This window comes from Enhydra lutris, unplaced genomic scaffold (assembly GCF_002288905.1).
Source record: "Enhydra lutris kenyoni isolate GAN:26980312 unplaced genomic scaffold, ASM228890v2 scaffoldscaffold4, whole genome shotgun sequence".
Classification (NCBI taxonomy): domain Eukaryota; kingdom Metazoa; phylum Chordata; class Mammalia; order Carnivora; family Mustelidae; genus Enhydra; species Enhydra lutris.
In genome coordinates, this window is record NW_019154088.1 from 16,943,723 (window position 1) to 16,964,001 (window position 20,279).

Genomic DNA, 20,279 nt, shown 5'->3' on the forward strand with positions numbered 1-20,279 from the left:
TTCTGTCTGGCTTACGAAGATCACTAAATTTTTATAACGGGTTTGTGTAAGTCTAAATAAAAAACTAAAGTATTCCCAGAGAAGAAATGAATTCTACTTCTCATGTGGTTAAGTACTTGGGCCCTCTCAGTGGGGTATAACTACAAAGGGCTAGCACAAGGCAGTCTTGTAGGGTGATAAGTCTTCTGTATCCTCATCACTCCATACCTGTGTTAAATCCTGTGTTAAAAGTGTATAGAACTCTAAACCAAATTAAAAGTCAATTTCACTGTATGACAATTTGAAAATTTTTTTTTAAAAGATTTTATTTATTTATTGGACAGACAGAGATCACAAGTAGGCAGAGAGGCAGGCAGAGAGAGGAGGAAGCAGGCTCCCTGCTGAGCAGAGAGCCCGATGTGGGGCTTAATCCCAGGACCCTGGGATCATGACCTGAGCCGAAGGCAGAGGCTTTAACCCACTGAGCCACCCAGGTGCCCCACAATTTGAAATTTTTAAAGAAAAAAACTTAACCTCTAAGTTTTTTTGGAAGGGCCAAATAGCAGTTTTAACTTTCCTTCCTGCTGTGGTGCGCAAGCATTCATGAGCCAATGTCGTATCTGCTGTTAACTGCAAGTGGCTCATTATATGAGATCCAATTTTATAGCTAAACTGGTTCTTTTAAAAGTATCAAAAAATGTATTTCTGAAAGGAATGACCTCTTTGAGAGAAGTGTTTTTCTGTTCTTTGTCAATTTATATATTTAAAAAGAAATAATCCCAGTAGAGATCTCCCCCCGATTTTAATTTTTTTAAACATTACTGAAAACTAAGTTCTTAATTTCTAAGTAATTTAATATCCCTTCTAAATTTTATACTGCCAGCACTAACTCAAATAGCTCCCTTTAGAAGTTCTTTTTCCATTAGATGATATGTGTACATGGCATGGTTTTTTTTTTTATCATACTAATCTACTCAAAATCAAAATATTAAATGAGCTATATTCCTCACCTGCTCTTTACTATTTCTTTGTAAGTCTGTAGTAGCAATAGCCTGCTTTAATGTAACTCTGTTCAGAAAACCTCTGTATAGAACATTTACTCAAGCCTTTAAAAATATTTTCTAATCTTGACGCAGGTGGCTTTCAAATTGTGGTCTGTAGGCTGGTCCAAAGTGGAAGGGAGAGTCAGACGTGTGTCTGGATGAGACTCCCGCCGGGACAAAGAAGAAAAGAGAGGTGACTGTTTACATGTGATTTTACTCCTGGACACTCACCAATAGCAACTTGGAAGATTCAGGCAGGAGGAGGGAGTAGCCCCTCCAGCTTCCCTAAAAATGAGAAATTCCCTGAAAGATTGGGTCACACTAACAGTGTGACCTTGCTCTCCTAGCTCCATAAGTTCCAAGTTCAAATTCCTGCCCTTATCCCCAGAAGAAGAAAATGATACTTAGGTACTGAGAGAGAAGTGGGTCAGAGGAAAATGTGTCTGAGGGAATATTTTGTGCAGTGCTCACAGGACTAGGCAGGTTTGCCGGCAGCCAACAAATGATTGCAAAACAAGGATCCCTGGGTTTCAGAGTCAAAGTGACTTGGGTCCATTCTTACTCACTTACTTACCTACTTACTTATTTATTTTTAGAACCCTATTTTGCCTCTTAGAATAAATATATAAGGAAGAATCCTTTTCTTCTATATGTACAACATTTTCTACTTAGGTTTTACTAACCATCTCAATACTTACTATACGTTGTGAGCTACACTGATGTGATACAGCCAAAAGCAAAGGGACTTCGTATGCCTTCCCCAGTTCAAAAGAGAACAGGTGCACTGGTTTCCACGATAACAGTGAGGCCAGAGGGATGAGATGGAACAAAGAACGTGAACTTGCCCTGTACCTTCTCCTGAGCCTGTTGCTCCTTTTCAATGGTCTTCCTGAGAGTCGATTCCAGGTCATCCTTCTCCCTGCACACCTCCAGGTAACATTCTTGCACAGCAGCCATCTCCTTATTCATCTTGTCTAAGTCAGACCTTGGATACACAAAACCGGCAACTAAATGACCACAAAATAATACAAGGGCTGCAAAACAATTTTCCTCTCAAGTATGGAACAGAATACTGTCTCTACAGCGTAAAGGGTAGCTACACGCTCCTGTTCTTACCTAAGTTGCAATCGAGCCCCCTCATAAACTTCAAAGAGCTGCTGCTTCTCCAGACCATGCTTTGCTAGGAGGCTTTCCCGAATTTGGGCTTTCATGGCTTCATGGTGCTGCTGGTAAGTCCTCTCACACCTAGAAACAGAAAGCAGACAGTAGAATCTGTGGCAGTACCCAGTGTTACTAGAAACACCAAGATGAACTGGTGTCTTTTCCTTCCTTCCCTACCCACTCCCTCCCTCTGATGCAATTTATAATCAAGGTCAGGTTGGTTTTCCCCAACCAAAAGTGGTAATAATTAATTCCCAATGGATGAGCTTAAAGAATCTTCAAAATCATCTTTCTTCTAATGTTTCTAGAGAAAAATTAGAAACTTGGACATGAAAATGCCCCAATCCTTCACACAGATAATGGTCTTTGGTTGAGGATTATTGACAAAAAATTAATTGAAATAATAGGGTATAGTTCCAAAATTCCAAGGTATCTAGATTAAACGTAAATACTAGAAGTACCCAACTCACAAGTAAGTTATGCTCCAAAAATCTGTTTCCAAGTTTATGATTTGGTATTTGGAAGACATATTCCCTCCCACAGATTTCTTCCTAATAAAGAATAGTTTCCCAGACAGTCTATAAAAACCATAAAGCTATACTATTTCAATGAACTAGTTTTGATGGTGCTATAGAACCCAACCACTACACAACATCATTCCCATGGAAAATGTGTTCTGAATTCTAATTTGAGAAGCCAGGGACTCCTCTTCTTCTGTCTAAGATCTCAGCAGGGAGGGTTCACTCCATAACTTCTCTTGAATCTTTTTTTCTTTTTCCTAAGCAGGGAAAGGAGGGCAGAGGGTGAGGCATTAGACCTCTATGTAGACTTTACCTATCCACAGCCTCCTGTTTATCACGGTCAAAATCTTGTACCATTTGTCTCATCTGACTACATAAGTCTTGATTTGTATTTCTCAGTTTTTCTTCAGTTTCTTTAAGTTCCTAGATACAAAAGAATAAAGTAGTTAGAGGAAATAAACATCATTTTCACTGATTAGTCCAATCTTCTCTTTTAATATCCTCTGTGCTTTATCTCTACCCTGTAACATTGATGAATCATTTTCATAATTCTACAATGTCTCTTTATAACCCCTGTAAGAGTATAGATTCATTTATTTGACAAGTAGCTTTCTGATAGGGTTAAGACTTAAAAATTTTTTTTTAAAGATTTTATTTATTTATTTGACAGAGAGAGATCACAAGTAGACAGAGAGGCAGGCAGAGAGAGAGAGAGAGAGGGAAGCAGGCTCCCTGCCGAGCAGAGAGCCCGATGCGGGACTCGATCCCAGGACCCTGAGATCATGACCTGAGCCGAAGGCAGTAGCTTAACCCACTGAGCCACCCAGGCGCCCCAAGACTTAAAATTTTGAATTCATTTTGCACTGTATGACATGAAAACATTTAACCAGAGAAGTATTAGCTAACCGAGCTCTTAAAATCAGTCTTAGAATTCAATAATCTTCACAGCTATATAAATAAACAAGGTTTAATTTTTTGGTCAAGAGAAGAACATCTCTAGTAGCCATGTTTCTCTATAGACAAGAAACTGGAATCACCTTCTCATGAAACTACTATCTCATGACCAATAAAGGGGAATAACTGGAATCCTTAGTCACCTATTAATAAACCTGTCTACTAAATCACATTGTCTCTGGATTTTTGAGAAGTCTGTTATATCCTTTTTTAATGAGGTCATAAAAATTCTCACAAAATATAGGAAACTTTTTTAATCACCTGATTTTGTTGTTGTAAAACGTGAATTTCATTTTTAAGTCGCAGAATGTCATCTTTGACAATCATATCAGAAGCAGAAGAGCCAGGCCATAATTGATTAGTTCCGTTTTCTGAGGTCTCTATTTTAGTCTAAATGTTAAAAAGAAATCAAAAGCTTTTCAGGTTTTTAAAAAATTCTAAGTTCTGCTTTTGAATGAATTTCATACCTTCAACGAAACTGCAAAAACACCACAAATAATTTCCATATAACTTTTATCACCATCCCCAAATATAACCACAGTACAATGATCAGAACCAGGAAATTAACAAGGATATAGTACTATTAACTAATCTGCAGACGCTATAAAAAAATTCTCCAATTTTCTCTCACGTCCATTTTCCTAATTCAGGATCCAATCAATGATTCCACATTTTATTTAATTGTCATGTCTCCTTAGTTTCCTTCAATCTAGGGACAGTTCAGTCTTTGTCTCTCAAACCTATGACATTTTTTTTTTAAGAGTATCAACTAGTTATTTTGTAAGATGTCTTTCAATTTGGGTTTCTCTGATATTACTTCATTATTAAATTCAGGTCATCCATTTTTGTCATGAATACCACAGAAGTGACTTGTGTGTGCTTTAGGAAACAGAGGATGTCAATGCGTGTCATCACTGACGATGGTCAATAAATGAAGGTGGTGTCCGCAGGCACCTTCACTGTAAAGTCATAATTTTTCTACTTGTTATTAGGAATAAGTAGCTTATGAGGAGATATTTGGAGACTATGCAAAAATTCTATTATTTATCTTACACCCACTAAGTTTAACATCTCTTCTATTTCTGTACTTACTTGTTTGTATAACCAGTATTAACTCATAGATCTGTATTTTATTCAACAGGTACAATTTTTAAGACTCATGACAGACTTTGGCAAGTTGTTTCCCACAAGGCCATGCAAATGTACATGGTCAGATAGTCTGAGCGAATCTGCCCAACTCTCTTTGCCTCCAATGGCAGTGACTCTCTAGAAATAATTATTGTATTTGATGGGGTAAGGGTAGCCAACTATTGCTTTTATTTGCATTTCTTGCATTGCCATCATACCAGAACCTCTTACATAACCTTCACTGTTTGTTTTTCATCTTCCCAGATTTGCCTGTTTATAGGACTTCTCATTTTCCTCTCACCTCTAAGTGTCTTCCTTACCTACCTTTATACCTTTATGAATTCTTTATTCATTGTGGACGCCACAGAGATTTTTTTTTTTAATATCTACTATATTTGACTTTTTGGTTTATGTATTTACTTGAAGTCTGAGCTTTCTTTCACAATGTCTGAAAAATATCCTGTATTGAGATTCATTCTCCTCGTTGGGGAGATAATGTGCACCTCACTCATGTGTGGGGTGGCAGAACACCAGGTTTCTGGTTCAGTCTTCCATTTCATAGCCTTCGCCTTTCTTTATAGGGAGACTGTTCTAGTTGTTGACTTTCCCCTTTCACTTGCCATCATTGCCCAGAAGCCATGCTTTTACTCTAGTCAGAAAAGAGAAGAGCTACGAATACCTACTGTTACCTTCTCTCTAAATGTAGGGGTACTAACGATACTTTCAAGGATTTTACTGACTCATTAGAATGGCCTTTTTTTTAACTTGGCCCCCACTTTTTAAAGTTTATGATATTCATTTGTGCTTCCTTCCCCATTGGTGAGTTTTTATTCCTATGAGATGAAATGATTGAAAATAACATCATACTGATATATGGGAAAACAATTTTCATGGCTAGCTATGACACTCAGTTTTGACATATTATCACACTGCAGGCAGGCAGACACTAGATACTTATACCTATCAGCACAAAACCCTTATGAAAATCTTTAAAGAGAAAAACACCACTTGAGTGTCACAATGAAACTTCTTTCTAAAGTTGGAATACTAAAAACATTACCTTCAAGAAAATTAGACATGTAATACACCAATTCTCACATTATCTTCCTAATTTCTATGTCTAAAAAGATTCTAACTAGGAACCTTCTGAGCTATTGAACACTGCCTATCAAGTACCTTGGAATCAGAGTATGGCTTTAACGGCTTTAACCACAGCTCATAGTTAGGTAATGATCTCTACTGAGTATCAGATACAGAAAGGCCTCTGTGTTTTATTATTATGCTAACAAAAAATTCCATGTGGATATGGGTCCTGACTGCTAGACTGATCTTCTGAAGAACTTTACTACATTCTACCTTAATGGCCCAGTTGTTCAACTGGAATGAACAGCAGAGGATTTGGTCCACTCCCAATCAGTGCATAGTGCTGCATTTGGACAAGCTACTAACCATCACTTATGATCCTGGAAATGTCAGAGAGCAGCACTGTTTGAACAGTCAAATGACATGAAAGCAAAAACAACAGACTCTTTGTGATAATCTGTAATTGTTCTGTATAAAATGGATATGAGCAAACATAAAATATACTACAAGGTTATAAAGCAGTAAAAATAGTAATACTTTTAAATGTTCATAAAGGAAACATGCTAAGTAAGATTACATAGTACATATTCTTGCTTGCCTTTTCAATACTTAGAAAGGCTTTAAGAAAGGATTTTGATGACCTAATTCTCTTTAGAAAGATATCTGAGGAAGTTTAAATTGACACGTTCTCTCTCTTAACATCCTTATAGCAAGCAGAGAAACTCAACATTATAACATTAACGTCAGGATTTAATATTATTCTAAAAACTGATATAATATCTATATACTTGTGGCTTCAAAGATTCCAGAAAGATTGAGTTTATACAATATAGACTTTCATTCACATGCCCTACTCCCTACTTACATCAGCTTATTTGCTACAACCTCTCATATACTTCTGCTCACTGCTGAAATGTTTCTTCCTACTTTCTCTCCTGCATTTATCCTTCAGGAGAGAGATCAAACATTTTCTCCTTAAAGACCTCACTAAGGCTTGCCTTACCATCTCCCCTACAAACATGCCTGGTTAGTTATTCCATCTCAGAGCACTTTGCAACTAGCATCATCCTTACTACACAAAGTCATACACATCCATCTCCTTACAGACCTGTACTGTTGAATATGGTAGCCACTAATCTCATATGGCTATAGAGCACTTGAAAAATGTCCATTGACAGATGAATGGATAAAGATGTGGTACACAAACCACAAACACACACACACATACACACACACACACGATGGAATATTAGCCATCAAAAAGAATGAAATCTTGCCATTTGCAATGATGTGGATGGAACCAGAGGGTATTACACTAAGCAAAATAAGTCAGAGAAAGACAAATACCATATGATTTCACTCATATGTGGAATTTAAGAAACAAAACAGATGAAAAGAGGGGAAAGGAAGGAAAAATAAAATAAGATGAAAACAGGAAGGCAAGTCATGAGAAACTCTTAACTATAGAAAACAAAGTGTTGCTGGAGGGGATGTGGGTGGGGGGATGGGGTAACTGGGTGAACAGCATTAAGGAGGGCACTTGAAGTAATGAGCACTGGGTTTTGTATAAAACTGATGAATCCCTAAATTCTACCTCCGAAACTAATAATATAGCATATGTTAATTAAATTGAAATTAAATAAAAAATTATCAAGAAAGAAATGTGTCTTGTCCAAATTGAAATGTACTGTAAGTAGATAATATATATTAGATTTCAAGGACTTGGCATAAACATAGAAAATGTAAACGATCTCATTAATAATTCTATATTGTTTACATACTGAGAAGATAATATTTTTAATATATTGGGTCAAATAAAATATATTCTTAAAATTAATTTCACCATTACTTTTACTTTAATGGGATTACTAGAAGATTTTAAATTACATAGGTGGCTCCATTATACTGCTATTGGGATAGTGTAGTTCTAGATTCTAAATTCCTTCAAGGAATGGCCATTGTTTCTTTTCACTGCATCCCAGAAGACCTTGCAAAGAATAGCTTTACCAAAAACAAAAACCAAAAATAAACAAACAAAAAAACACCTTAAGCTGAACAGTTTGCTCTTACTCCATATATCCCCCAACCCTGCTTTATAATGTTACAGACTAAGTAGAAATCTCATTAGAAATGTGGGAAATAAGTAAAGGCATAGTTTGAAGGTGTCCATGGGCTAATCAGATGACTGTGAACTTGAGTATTCATCTAAAAAAATACCCATTGGTTAAATTACTATTTCCCCCAGCTTCATTTTCCTCATCTGTAAAGTGAGGACACTAACTAAAGGATATAAAAGTGGATTCAATGATTCTGACTTAACTGGTTTCTGTGCCGATCCCACTCATAACACCACCACTACATAATTAATTTCCTTATGTAGAATGATGCTTACTACAGGAGCATGGGCCAGAGAATTCTTATGGACAAAATGCTGAAAGATCTAGCTGTGAAGAACTTAAGGTTACAACATCATTGGTACAAGCCAATCTTGAGGAAATACAGGTAATTTGTTACGTAGACTGTTTCCTTGGATTTGTGGTAAAAGAATTTTACCTAATTAGCCTCTCATTTACGAGATGTCAGGAGAACTAGAAAATATATTACTTTATGTGGCATTCCCTTCTTTATACTTTACTTCTAAATAATGTCAAATGAAACCCTGGAAGACAAAGGTTTGATTTAAATGTGAAGACTGTAAACATTTTCGTTATTTAACTTTTTAAAAATGGGTTTTTGACGACAAATTCTACAAACCTCAACCATGATGCTTTTCTCATCTTTCTCCGCTTGTTGGAGACCTTCAATTTTCTTGCGACAGTCTCTGAGATCATTTTGTAACTGAGACACCAGGTGACGCTTCACAGAGTTGCTTCCCAGCAAACGCTGCACTTCCGCTTTCAGCTTCAGAATGACCTCATCTTTGGAAAGTTCATCCTTTGGCTCTTCTTGCTGTATAGTGCTAATAGAGAAATTATCATATTTAATATTAAAGCAAGTAACAAATTAAGCATGGTTAGTCCTTGAAAATAACTGACTACAGTTGAGACCATGTTTTGTGACCATGTATACAACTATACACTAGTATTTCAAAAACAATTTTAAGTTCTTTCATACACAATGATATTACCCTCGCTACTTCCCCATATATAGAAGTTTATTGATAAGACTATGATTATGCTTAGACCACCTGCCTCACTGAAAAAAGTTGAACCATGTGAACTTCGGTATGGCATGTTTTTTTTGCTTTTGGTTAAGTTGCATGCTTTACATAAATGCCCTGTATGAACCGAAGAGAAACAACACAAAAGGAGGCAGTGAAAAAAGTAAGATACTGGGGCACCTGGGTGGCTCAGTTGGTTAAGTGACTGCCTTCGGCTCGGGTCATGATCCTGGAGTCCTGGGATCGAGTCCCACATCGGGCTCCTGGCTCCACAGGGAGTCTGCTTCTCCCTCTGACCTTCTCCTCGCTCATGCTCTCTCACTGTCTCTCTCTCTCTCAAATAAATAAATAATATAAAAAAAAAAAAGATACTAGTCATCCTAACAATTTCTGTATCTCTTTTATTAATACACAAATCTGGGTGGTTATCTGAGCAACTGGGGCAAAAATAACAAAAATAAAAGCCACGCTAATTTAATTCCAAATTTAGTTTCAATAAATTTCAAAACTGGAATGAGAATGAGAAATCTGCACCATGCTGTAATAGATTAATAGTACCAAATTTCTCTTCCTGCCTTAAAAAACAAGAAAACCAAATAAAATACATGAAATGATCATTTTCAATCATTAGACAACAGACAGCACAGCATAATGATCCCTCAGGAAAGGAAAACAAACCAGATGAGCCCTATCTATGCTCATTCCTGTTTTCTCCCCAGGAAGTTTCCAGCCTGCGGCACAGGGAGAGAAAAGCCAAAGGCAGCCTAGTAATCTTACCAAGTTGCAGAGTTCAGTTTGGGAAGGACAAAATGGCTAGAATATGATGAGGGAAATACTATGGGAAAGGTAACTACAGAAAGAGAGAGCTCTAGAGATCTGTATATCCATGTGAGAATATTACTGCAAGGCCAGGTAAAGAGTCACAGAAAAGAAATAGGGCTGGGAAGACTGCAGGTTCCAAAGTTTCCAATTCACAAAATTCACAAAATATCAAATACTGCCTTAGTAACAGGGCCAAATTAGGCCCAGATTAAATAAAGACTGCTCTAAATCTGCTCTAAATCTGACCTAACAAAACTTATAAAGAAGCCTTAAAAGGACCAAATGGATTCCAGGAAATTAAGTGTGCCACAGAAAAAGAATAACAATATTTTAAAAATTAAACAAGATTAACATCTCAAACATAAAATTCAAAATGTTTAGCATCCAATCAAAATTTACCAGGCATGCAAATAGGGAAAGAAAATATAAACCATAACCAGGAGAAAAATCAGTCAATAGAAACTGACCCAGCAATGATGCTGGCAGTAGAACTAATTATATTTCAGATGTTAAGAGAAACAACACAAACACAATGAGAAATAAAGTATATAAAAATGACCCAAACCATACTTTGATGAAAAATTACATCTGAAACGAAAAATATCCTGGATGAGATTAACAGCTTATTTAATTAACATTAATTATTAATGCAGAAAAGATCAGCAGACATAAAGACATAACAATAGAACCCTATAAAATTAAACACAGAGAGAAAGAAGACTAAAAGAGAAATATACTAAGCATGTTAAGTTTTCTAACCCCATTGTAACTGAAATCCCAGAAGAGGAGAGGGGAAGGGGACCAAAAAAAAAATTGTTTATTCTTTTAAAGATTTTACTTATTTCAGAGAGAGAGAATAAGCACAAGCGGGAGAGGGGCAGAGGGAGAGGGGGAAGCAGACTCCTGACTGAGCAGGTAGCCCAACAGAGGGCTCAATCCCAGAACCCTGGGATCATGACCTAAGCCGAAGGACTGAGCCACCCAGGCACAACCCAATATTTTTTTAATGACCAAAACTCTATTTGATGAAAATTAAAACCCTATTAAAACCTACAAGCTCAATGAATCTCAAGCAGAAAATGAAGAAAACCACTATAAGTTATATTAACATCAAATTGCTGAAAACCAAGATAAAGAGAGAGTGCAGAAAGACTTCTGGAGAGGAGAGAAGCAGAGAAAGGAGTCATAAATTCTTTGCATAAATGTGTACACGCCTCAGCCTAAGCCCTGAACTATGCATGCACAGAACAGACTCACGAACCTGCAGAGTAAATATTTGGAGAATTTAACTGAAATGTAAACCACACACATAAATCTCACAATGACTAACTTTTGAGCTATGCATATAAAGACAGATTCAGACCAATGTGGCAAAGGCTTGGACAAATAAACTGAGATTTGAAACTCCATACAAGTTTCTACACAACTTAAAAATCTGAACGTCTAATATAGGCATTCCCAGGTGATATCACAGATTTGGTTGCAGACCACCACAGTAAAGCAAACAGTGCAATAAAGTGACTCAAATTAAGTCAACTAAGTGAGTAATACCATTATATCTAAAAAACAATATACAAACTTTACTTAAAAAATACTTTCTTGCTAAAACATGCTGACCATTGTCTGAGTTTTAGTGAGTTGTAATCATAGATCACAGATCACCATAACAAATATAATAAGAAAGTTTGAAATATAATAAGAACTACCAAAATGTGACATAGAGACATGAGATCTGAGATCACCAAACACTGTTGGCAAAATGGCATCAACAGACTTGCTTGATGCAGGGTTGCCAATCTGTAAAGAAAATACAGTATCTGCAAAGTACAATACAACCAGGCGTGCCTGATCATAATCTAAAATTACTCGACATGCAACTAACCAAGAAAATAGACCAATCTGCAAGAAAAAAAAAAACAAACCAATCTAAAGATGATGAAAATGTTGGAGCTATCACAAAGAGTTTTCAAAGTTTAAAGCACCTATTATGTCTCTGTTCTATGAAATAAACGGAAACATATTTAAAATGAATGAAAAGATAGGAATTCTCAGCAAATAAAAACTATAAAGAAACCAAAAAGAAATGTTATTGAAAAATACAGTATTTGACAGGGCTCCTGGGTGGCTCAGTGGGTTAAAGCCTCTGCCTTCGGCTCAGGTCATGATCTCGGGGTCCTGGAATTGAGTCCCCCATTGGGCTCTCTGCTCGGCGGGGAGCCTGCATCCCCCCCCTCTCTCTGCCTGCCTCTTTGCCTCCTTGTGATCTCTCTGTGTCAAATAAATAAAATCTTTGAAAAAGAAAAAAAAAAGAGGAAAAAAAGAAAAATACAGTATTTGAAAGTTAAAAGAAAAAAATTCCTCACTGGACAAGTTTAATAAAACTCAGATAACAGAACAAAGAGTGAGTAAACTTAAATATAGCTCAATAGAAATTATCCAAAATGAAACAGAAAAAAAAAATTGGAAAAAAATGAAGTGTGTCAGGAACCGTGGGACAATATAAAAAAATTTAAGTTGTATAATTAGAGACCTAAAGTAGGAGAGAAGAAGCAGGGACAGAAAAGATATTTGAATAATGGTCAACATTCCACGAGTCTGGTAAAAGACATAATAAATTTACATTTTCAATAAACTTGGTGAACCCCAAATGAACTAAAAAAAAAAAAAAAAACCACACACACTTAAGACACATCATAATCAAAGTGTGAAAAGGAGAAAAAAATCTTGAAAACAACAAAAGTAAAACAACACATTACACACAAGATAATGGTCCAAATAACAACAGATTTCTCTTCAGAAACCACCAAGGCCAGAGACAGTGCAAGAACATATCTTTAAAATGCTGAAATAAAAGAACAATTGGTCCAGAATTCTATAATCAGGAAATAAAAGGACATCATCTAAGGAAGCTTAGAAGAAATGCTAAAGAAAATAATTCAATTTAACGGAAAATGTCATCTATAAAAAACTACAGGGATGCCTGTGTGGCTTAGTGGGTTAAGCCTCTGCCTTCGGCTCAAGTCATGATCTCAGGGTCCTGGGATAGAGTCCCACATCAGGCTCTCTCTGCTCAGCAGGGAGCCTGTTTCCTCTCTCTCCGCCTGCCCCTCTGCCCACTTGTGATCTCTGTCTCTCTGTCAAATAAATAAATAAATAAAATCTTAAAAAAAAAAAACCATTACAAAACATTACTGGAGAGAAACTAAAGAAGACATAAATAGAGAGGTACAACATGTGTGTTCTGAAATTGGAAGACTCAATTTTTTTTCTTCCTCCAGCTTTATTTAGGTATAACTGACAAATAGCAATTTCTTAAGGTGTCGATTCTCTCCAAATTGGTCTATAGATTCAACATAATCCCAATTAAAAGTCCAGGAGACTATGTTGTAGAAATTGACTAGCTAATCATTAAATTAATTTTGTAATGCAAAGAACTTAGAATATTCAAAACAATTTAGAAAATAAAGTTCAAGGACTTGTCCAAAACATTTCAACACTTTACTGTAAAGCTACAGTATCAAGACAGTTATTAACCAAAAGCATAGGGGAACAGAATGGAAAGTACAGAAATAGGCCATAAATGGTCAATTAATTATCAACAAAGATACCAAGGCAATTCAATGAGGAAAGAGAAGTTTTTCTGACAAATGATATTAGATCAACTGGATATTGATATGAAAAAAATTGAGTGGTGCAACCAGTACCACAACCTAATTTTGAACATTTCAACATCCAAAAAAAGAAACCCTATACCTACATTCCTCATACATTCTTCATTACCCCTTCTTGTCCTCACAGCTCCAAGCAATCACTAATCTACCTTCTACCTATGGATTTGCCTATTCTGTACATTTACATTTACCTCATACCATACTAAAAAACTAATTCATAATGGACCATAGATATAAATGTAAGAGGTAAAACTATCAAATTTCTAAAGTCCTAAGAAAATTTCTGTGACACAGTTACATTAGAACAAAAACCCATGAACTCTTTTAAAAGAGATAACTGATCAATTTGAATTCATAAAAACTTAAGCTCTTGCTCTTCAAAAGATACATTAAGAATGTGATAAGGAAAACCAGAGCAGAAGAAAATATTCACAACATATATATCAGAGAAGGGGCTTGTACCCTGGAATAAATAAAGACAAAATGACATATACAAATGGCAATTAAGCACATCAGAAAGAAAAAGGGTGTGGGGAGAAGAGAAGCACATCAAAAGATGCTGAGGGCATCTAGATGGCTCAATCAACTCAGTGTCCCAACTGCTGATTTCGGCTCAGGTCATGATTTCAGAGTTGTGAAATTAAGCCCAGTGTCAGCTCCTTCCACCCTGGCCCTGAACCTGCTTAAAATTCTCTCTCCCCTGCCCCTCCCCTCCCTCTTGCACATGTTCTCTCTCTCTCTCTCTCCAATCAATCAATCAATCAAAAAAAAAAAAAAAAGATGCTTAGATCATGGGTCATTAGGTAAATAAAAATTAAACCACAGTAAGATTACCACTACACACACTACAAATTTAAAAAGATTAATACCACCAAGTTTTAACAAAAATGTAGAACAACCGAAACCTCAGATATTGCTTCTGGTAATGCAAAATAGTATGATCACTTTGAAAAACACCATTCACGCTATCAATATCCTAACAAAATAGAAGGACTCTAATGTAACCTTAAAGAGAAAACAATTTGGAGCATAAGTGAAACAAAAAAGCTATAATTATCTCCACTAGCAAATGATATACTCCTATCCAGTAAAACCTAAAATATAATGGAAAAATTACTACAAACAGCAAGATAATTAAAAAGCAACAGGTGGGGCACCGGGGTGGCTCAGTGGGTTAAAGCCTCTGCCTTCAGCTCAGGTCATGGTCCCAGGGTCCTGGGATCAAGCCCCACATCGGGCTCTCTCCTCGGTGGGGAGCCTGCTTCCTCCTCTCTCTCTCTGCCTGCCTGCCTACCTGTGATCTCTGTCTGTCAAATAAAAAAATAAAATCTTTTAAAAAAAAAAAAAAAAAGCAACAGGTTATAACAAAAAATATAGAAATCATATGTACAAACATTATTCAAGAAGAAATAATAGAAATGAATACCCTACTTACTATTGCAAAAATAAGCATCAATTTTACAAGATTTGTGCAAAAATCTAAATATAAAAAATTCCAAAACACTCTTGAGAAAACAAAAATAGATTTAAGCAAATGAAAAGGCATGCTATATTCTTAGATAAAAAAATTCAACATCATAATAATATCAATTCTCCCTAAGAACTGGGAGAGAGTCAATGCATATGTTTAATGTGATCCTAATAAAAATTAGGATTGTATTCTATTGTATTCTCAGGATTTTTTCCAGGAGTAGAACAAGTTAATTATAAAGTTCATTTGCACGTGTAAACAAGCAAAACCCATCAGAAAAACCCTAACAAAAACAGCAATTCCAGAGAGATGGTAAAACTCAAGTATAAGGCAAATTAGTAAAGCTTTTAGAAGGCAGCATAGGATAATAGGAAAGGTTTAGTTTTTGTTTTTTAAGATTGATTTGTTTATTTTAGAGAGAAGGCACATGAGTGCATGAGCAAGGGTAGGGACAGAGGGAGAGAAAGGATCCTTGAGTCAACTCCCCACTGAGTGCAGAGCCCCAAGTACCAGGACCCTGAGACCATGACCTGAGCCAAAACCAAGAGTTCGACACTTAACCAACTGAGCCACCCAGGTGCCCCAAGAGGAAAGATTTCTTAAAGGAAACATAAAAAGCACTAACCATGATTGACAAATTTGACTACAGTTAAAAAACTTCCATTCATCAAAAGACAAATTAAAAGGTTAAAAAGTGAGAAGATATTTACAATACACATTACTGTCCAAGAACTCCTATCTGGAACAGATATTAAAAAAAGAAAAAACTGCTACATTTCAACAGAACACATGCACACGCAAACACAAAGTCATTTAAAAACTGAGGAGGGACATGAGCAAGTCACACACACACACAAAGTCAATAAATAGTTTTTCTCAATGGAGCTCAATCTCATTAGTAATCCAGGATAATGGATTATGTGGAAAACCATAATAGAGTATCACAACACATTAAATGGCTGAAAGTAAACAAAAAATATCAAGTGTCAGCAAAGAGAGCAATTAAGAATTTCTTACACTTCTCATGTAAAGGTAAATCGGCACAACCGCTATGGAAAACAGGTTGGCACGACAAAGTTTGAAATACACATACCACAGGCAATTTCACCTCTAAGTATATACCCAACAAACATGCATGCACATTGCACTAAGAAGGAACATTAAGCATCTATGGTTAGTAGAATGGAAAATAAGCTGGAATATTCATACAAATAAAGATACACGTTAAATATTTATATATGCAAATGAATGAGCTACAGTTACCTGCTACACCATGAGTCCCACAACAAAATGTTAAGTGAAAAAAAATCTGAAGAACACCCATATATATGAAAAACACACAGCTAGCACTCATGCTTAATGGAGAATGACCAAATGCTTCCCTGTAAGATGAGGAGCAAAACAAGAATATCAGTTTTTACCACTTCTATTTAACCTTGTACTAGAGATTCTAGCTGGAGCAATTAGGGAAAAAATAAAGGCATCCAGATTGGAAAGAAAGACAAAATGATCTCTATTTTCAGGTGACATGACCCTATACCTAAAAAAAATCCTAAGAAATCCACTAAAAAAACTCTTTGAACTAAATTAACAAGTTCAACAATGTGTCAGGATACAACATCAATATACTTAAAATCAATTGTATCTCTCTACACTAGGAATTAACTACCCGAAAATAAAATTAAGAAAACAATCCAGCAAAAAGAATAGCCAAGAGAATGAAACACCGAGGAGTAAATTTAACAAAAGTATATGACCAGGACACCAAAAACCACAAAAATACAAAATACATGAGTAGTACACTCTAAGAGATTAGAGAAGACCTAAACAAATGGAAAGACATCCTGTGTTCAGGAATCAGAACCCAGTATTGGTAAGATTGCAATACTCCCCTAAACTGATATACAGACTACCTGCAAACCTCAATCAAAATCCCAGCTGGTTACTGTTCAGAAATTGATCCTAAAACTTATATGGAAATACAAGAGATCCAGGATAGCCCCGGAAATATTGAAATAGAAGACAAAGTTGAAAGATTTAGACATTCCAATTTCAAAACTTAACAAAGCAAGACTGTTTGGCACTGGCTTAAGGACAGGCATATAGATCAATGGAATAGAAGTGAGAGTCCAGAAATAAACCCTCATATTTAGAGTCAACTGATTTTTGACAAGGATGTCAAAACAAATTCTGGTACTGGGACAACCAGATATTCACATACAAAAGAATGAAGTTCTATATCACATCATATAGTAAAAATTAATTCAAAATGAATCCAAGACCTAATGTAAGAGATAAAACTCTTGGAGAAGAAAATATAGGTATAAATCTTCAGGATCTGGGATTAGAGAATGGTTTCTTAGAAAGTCAAAAGCAGGGGCACCTGGGTGGCTCAGTGGGTTAAAGCCTCTGCCTTCGGCTCAGGTCATGATCCCAGGGTCCTGGGATTGAGCCCCGCATCGGGCTCTCTGCTCAGCAGGGAACCTGCTTCCTCCCGTCTCTCTCTCTGCCTGCCTCTCTGCCTGCCTCTCTGCCTACTTGAGATCTCTGTCAAATAAATAAATAAAATCTTAAAAAAAAAAAAAAAAAGAAAGTCAAAAGCACAAGCAACCAAAGAAAAAATACGTTAAGTTGGACTTCATAAAATTAAGGACTTGTGCTTCAAAGGATGCCATCAAGAAAGTGAAAAAACAACCCACAGGAGAAAATACTTGCAAATCATATATCTGACAACGAACTTGTATTCAGAATATATAAAGAACTCTCAAAACCAATAAAAGAACAACCCAATTTTAAAATGGGCAAAAGATTCGAAGAGACCTCTCCAAAGAAGATATACAAATGGCCAATAAACTCAGCAAAAGATGTTCAACATAATTAACCACCAAATAAAACTACATCATTAGAAAACCAAAACCAAATAGCAAGTGTTGGCCAGGATATAAAAATACTGGAACCCTCATACATCGCTGGTGGGGAATATAAAATGGTATAGCCACTTTGGAAAACAGTAGGACCATTTTTTGAAATGCTAAACATAGAACTACCACATTACCCAGCAATTCCCCTCCCAGATAAACAGCTGCCCTTGAGTAATATGGGTTTGAACTACACAGGTCCACTTATACGTAGATGTTTTTTAATACAATACAGTATCATAAATGTATTTTCTCTTCCTTATGATTGTCTCAACATTTTCTTTTCTCTAGCTTACTTTAATGTAAGAATAAAACATACATAACATGCAAAATATGTGTTAATTAACAGCTTATGTTATTGGTAAGGTTTCTGGTCAATAGCAGGCTATTAGGGGAACCTGGGTGGCTCAGTGGGTTAAAGCCTCTGCCTTTGGCTCAGGTCATGATCTCGGGATCCTGGGATTGAGCCCCGCATCCATCTCTCTGCTCGGCAGGGAGCCTGCTTCCCCCCATCTCTCTCTGCCTGCCTCTCTGCGTACTTGTGATCTCTGTCAAATAAATGGATGGGATCTTTAAAAAACAAAACAAAACAGCAGGCTATTAGCAGTTAAGTTTTTGAAAAGTCAAAGTCATATGCAGATTCTCAACCACACAGCAGGTCAGCGCCCCTAACGTGTACACTGATCAAGGGTCAACTGTGTATCTAAGAGAAATGAAAACATATACCCACATAAATTTGTGCATAAATACTCCTAGTAGCATTATTCATAATAGCCAAAATGTAGAAACAACTCAAATAAGTGTCTACTAGTTGATGCATGACTAAGTCAAGGTGATATATATTCACACAATGGAATATTTTACTTGGCTACAAAATGGAATGAAGCACTGATACAGCAACACGGATGAACCTTGACAGCATTATGCTAAGTGAAAGAAGTCAGTTACAAAATACCACATACTATACAATTCCATTCATGTGAAATGTACAGAATAGGCAAATCCATAGGTAGAAGGTAGATTAGTGATTGCTTGGAGCTGTGAGGACAAGAAGGGGTAATGAGGAATGTAGGCATAGGGTTTCTTTTCTGGAATGTTGAAATGTTCTAAATTAGGTTGTGGTACTGGTTGCACCACTCTCAATATACAAAACACCACTGATCCGTAAACTTCAAACGGGTGGATTTTATGGTGTTTCAAATATAGTTCAATAAAATTATAGAAGAAAAAAATAACATCTAACGTATGAATTACATTATATAAAGGCAAACCTAACCTATAGTGTTTAGGTAGGAATAATTAGGTCTTATGAGATAACAAAAAAACCAGAAAACAATTGTTACACAGCAGTTAGGACAGTTGTTAACTTCAAGGTTATGACTGGAAAGAGGCATATGAACAGCTGCTGGCAATGCTTATTTCTGGGTGGTGGTTTTATGGGCATTCACTTTAAAATCAGTTAAGCTGTACACTTACGTTTCATGCACGTTTCTCGATTTTTAAAAGATTTAAAAAGTAAAATAAAACTATACAGCTTACTAGAAAAACACCATCAAGAAATCATACAGGTAGAGAATGATGGATCTAACTGCATAAAAAGTTTAAACAGGAAAACTCTCAGCACTGGTAGGATACACAGAACTAGGTATTGCCACACGATGTGGGTAATAATGAAACTACAGAGCTGCTTGAAGTATGTATCAAAAATCTCAAATATGTGCACACCTCTTGGCATATCCAAGAGGTATTTATTTCTTTTAAGAAATTTTTTAAGGTACTGACTTCTTTTAAGATGTGGGTGAGATATTCATATGCCTAAAGACATGACTACAAAGATGCCTGTGATAATAATACTGCATTATTTATAAAAAAAAATAGTGTATTACTATAGTTCCTTCGTCCACATATCCATCCGTAAATACATACAAAAATATTCATTGTCATCTATAGATCTCAGAATATATTAATTTAAAAAACACATTATCGAACAATATATTCAGTATTATTTTATCTTTCAGAAATACACAGAACAGATAATGTGGAAATTATACACCAAAATGTTAAAAGTGGCTTTCTTTGTGGGAGGTAAAGGAAGATGATGTTGCTTCTAATTTTCTTAATCTGTATTTTCTAATTTTTCTATAATAAAGGAAAATGTTACTTTTTAAAAATTTATTTAATTTTTTAAATTTTTATAAACATATATTTTTATCCCTAGGGGTACAGGTCTGTGAATCGCCAGGTTTACACACTTCACAGCACTCACCATAGCACATACCCTCCCCAATGTCCATAACCCCACCTCCCTTCTCCCAACCCCCTTCCCCCTAGCAACCCTCAGTTTGTTTTGTGAGATTAAGAGTCACTT

At 36.0% G+C, this 20,279-nt stretch overlaps 1 protein-coding gene across 3 annotated transcripts in view; it reads right to left on the minus strand.

Annotated features, from left to right (window-relative positions):
• The window catches only part of LOC111160368 (centrosomal protein 152), a 91,423-nt gene that overhangs the window by 40,152 nt on the left and 30,992 nt on the right, over positions 1-20,279 (minus strand). For all 3 annotated transcript variants that reach the window (XM_022523449.1, XM_022523441.1, XM_022523457.1), the window contains 5 exons: positions 8,624-8,828; positions 3,920-4,048; positions 3,018-3,127; positions 2,139-2,267; positions 1,875-2,007 (listed from right to left, as the gene is read on the minus strand). In XM_022523449.1, the coding sequence (XP_022379157.1) occupies positions 1,875-2,007; positions 2,139-2,267; positions 3,018-3,127; positions 3,920-4,048; positions 8,624-8,828 (706 nt within the window). The remainder of the gene's footprint in view (positions 1-1,874; positions 2,008-2,138; positions 2,268-3,017; positions 3,128-3,919; positions 4,049-8,623; positions 8,829-20,279) is intronic.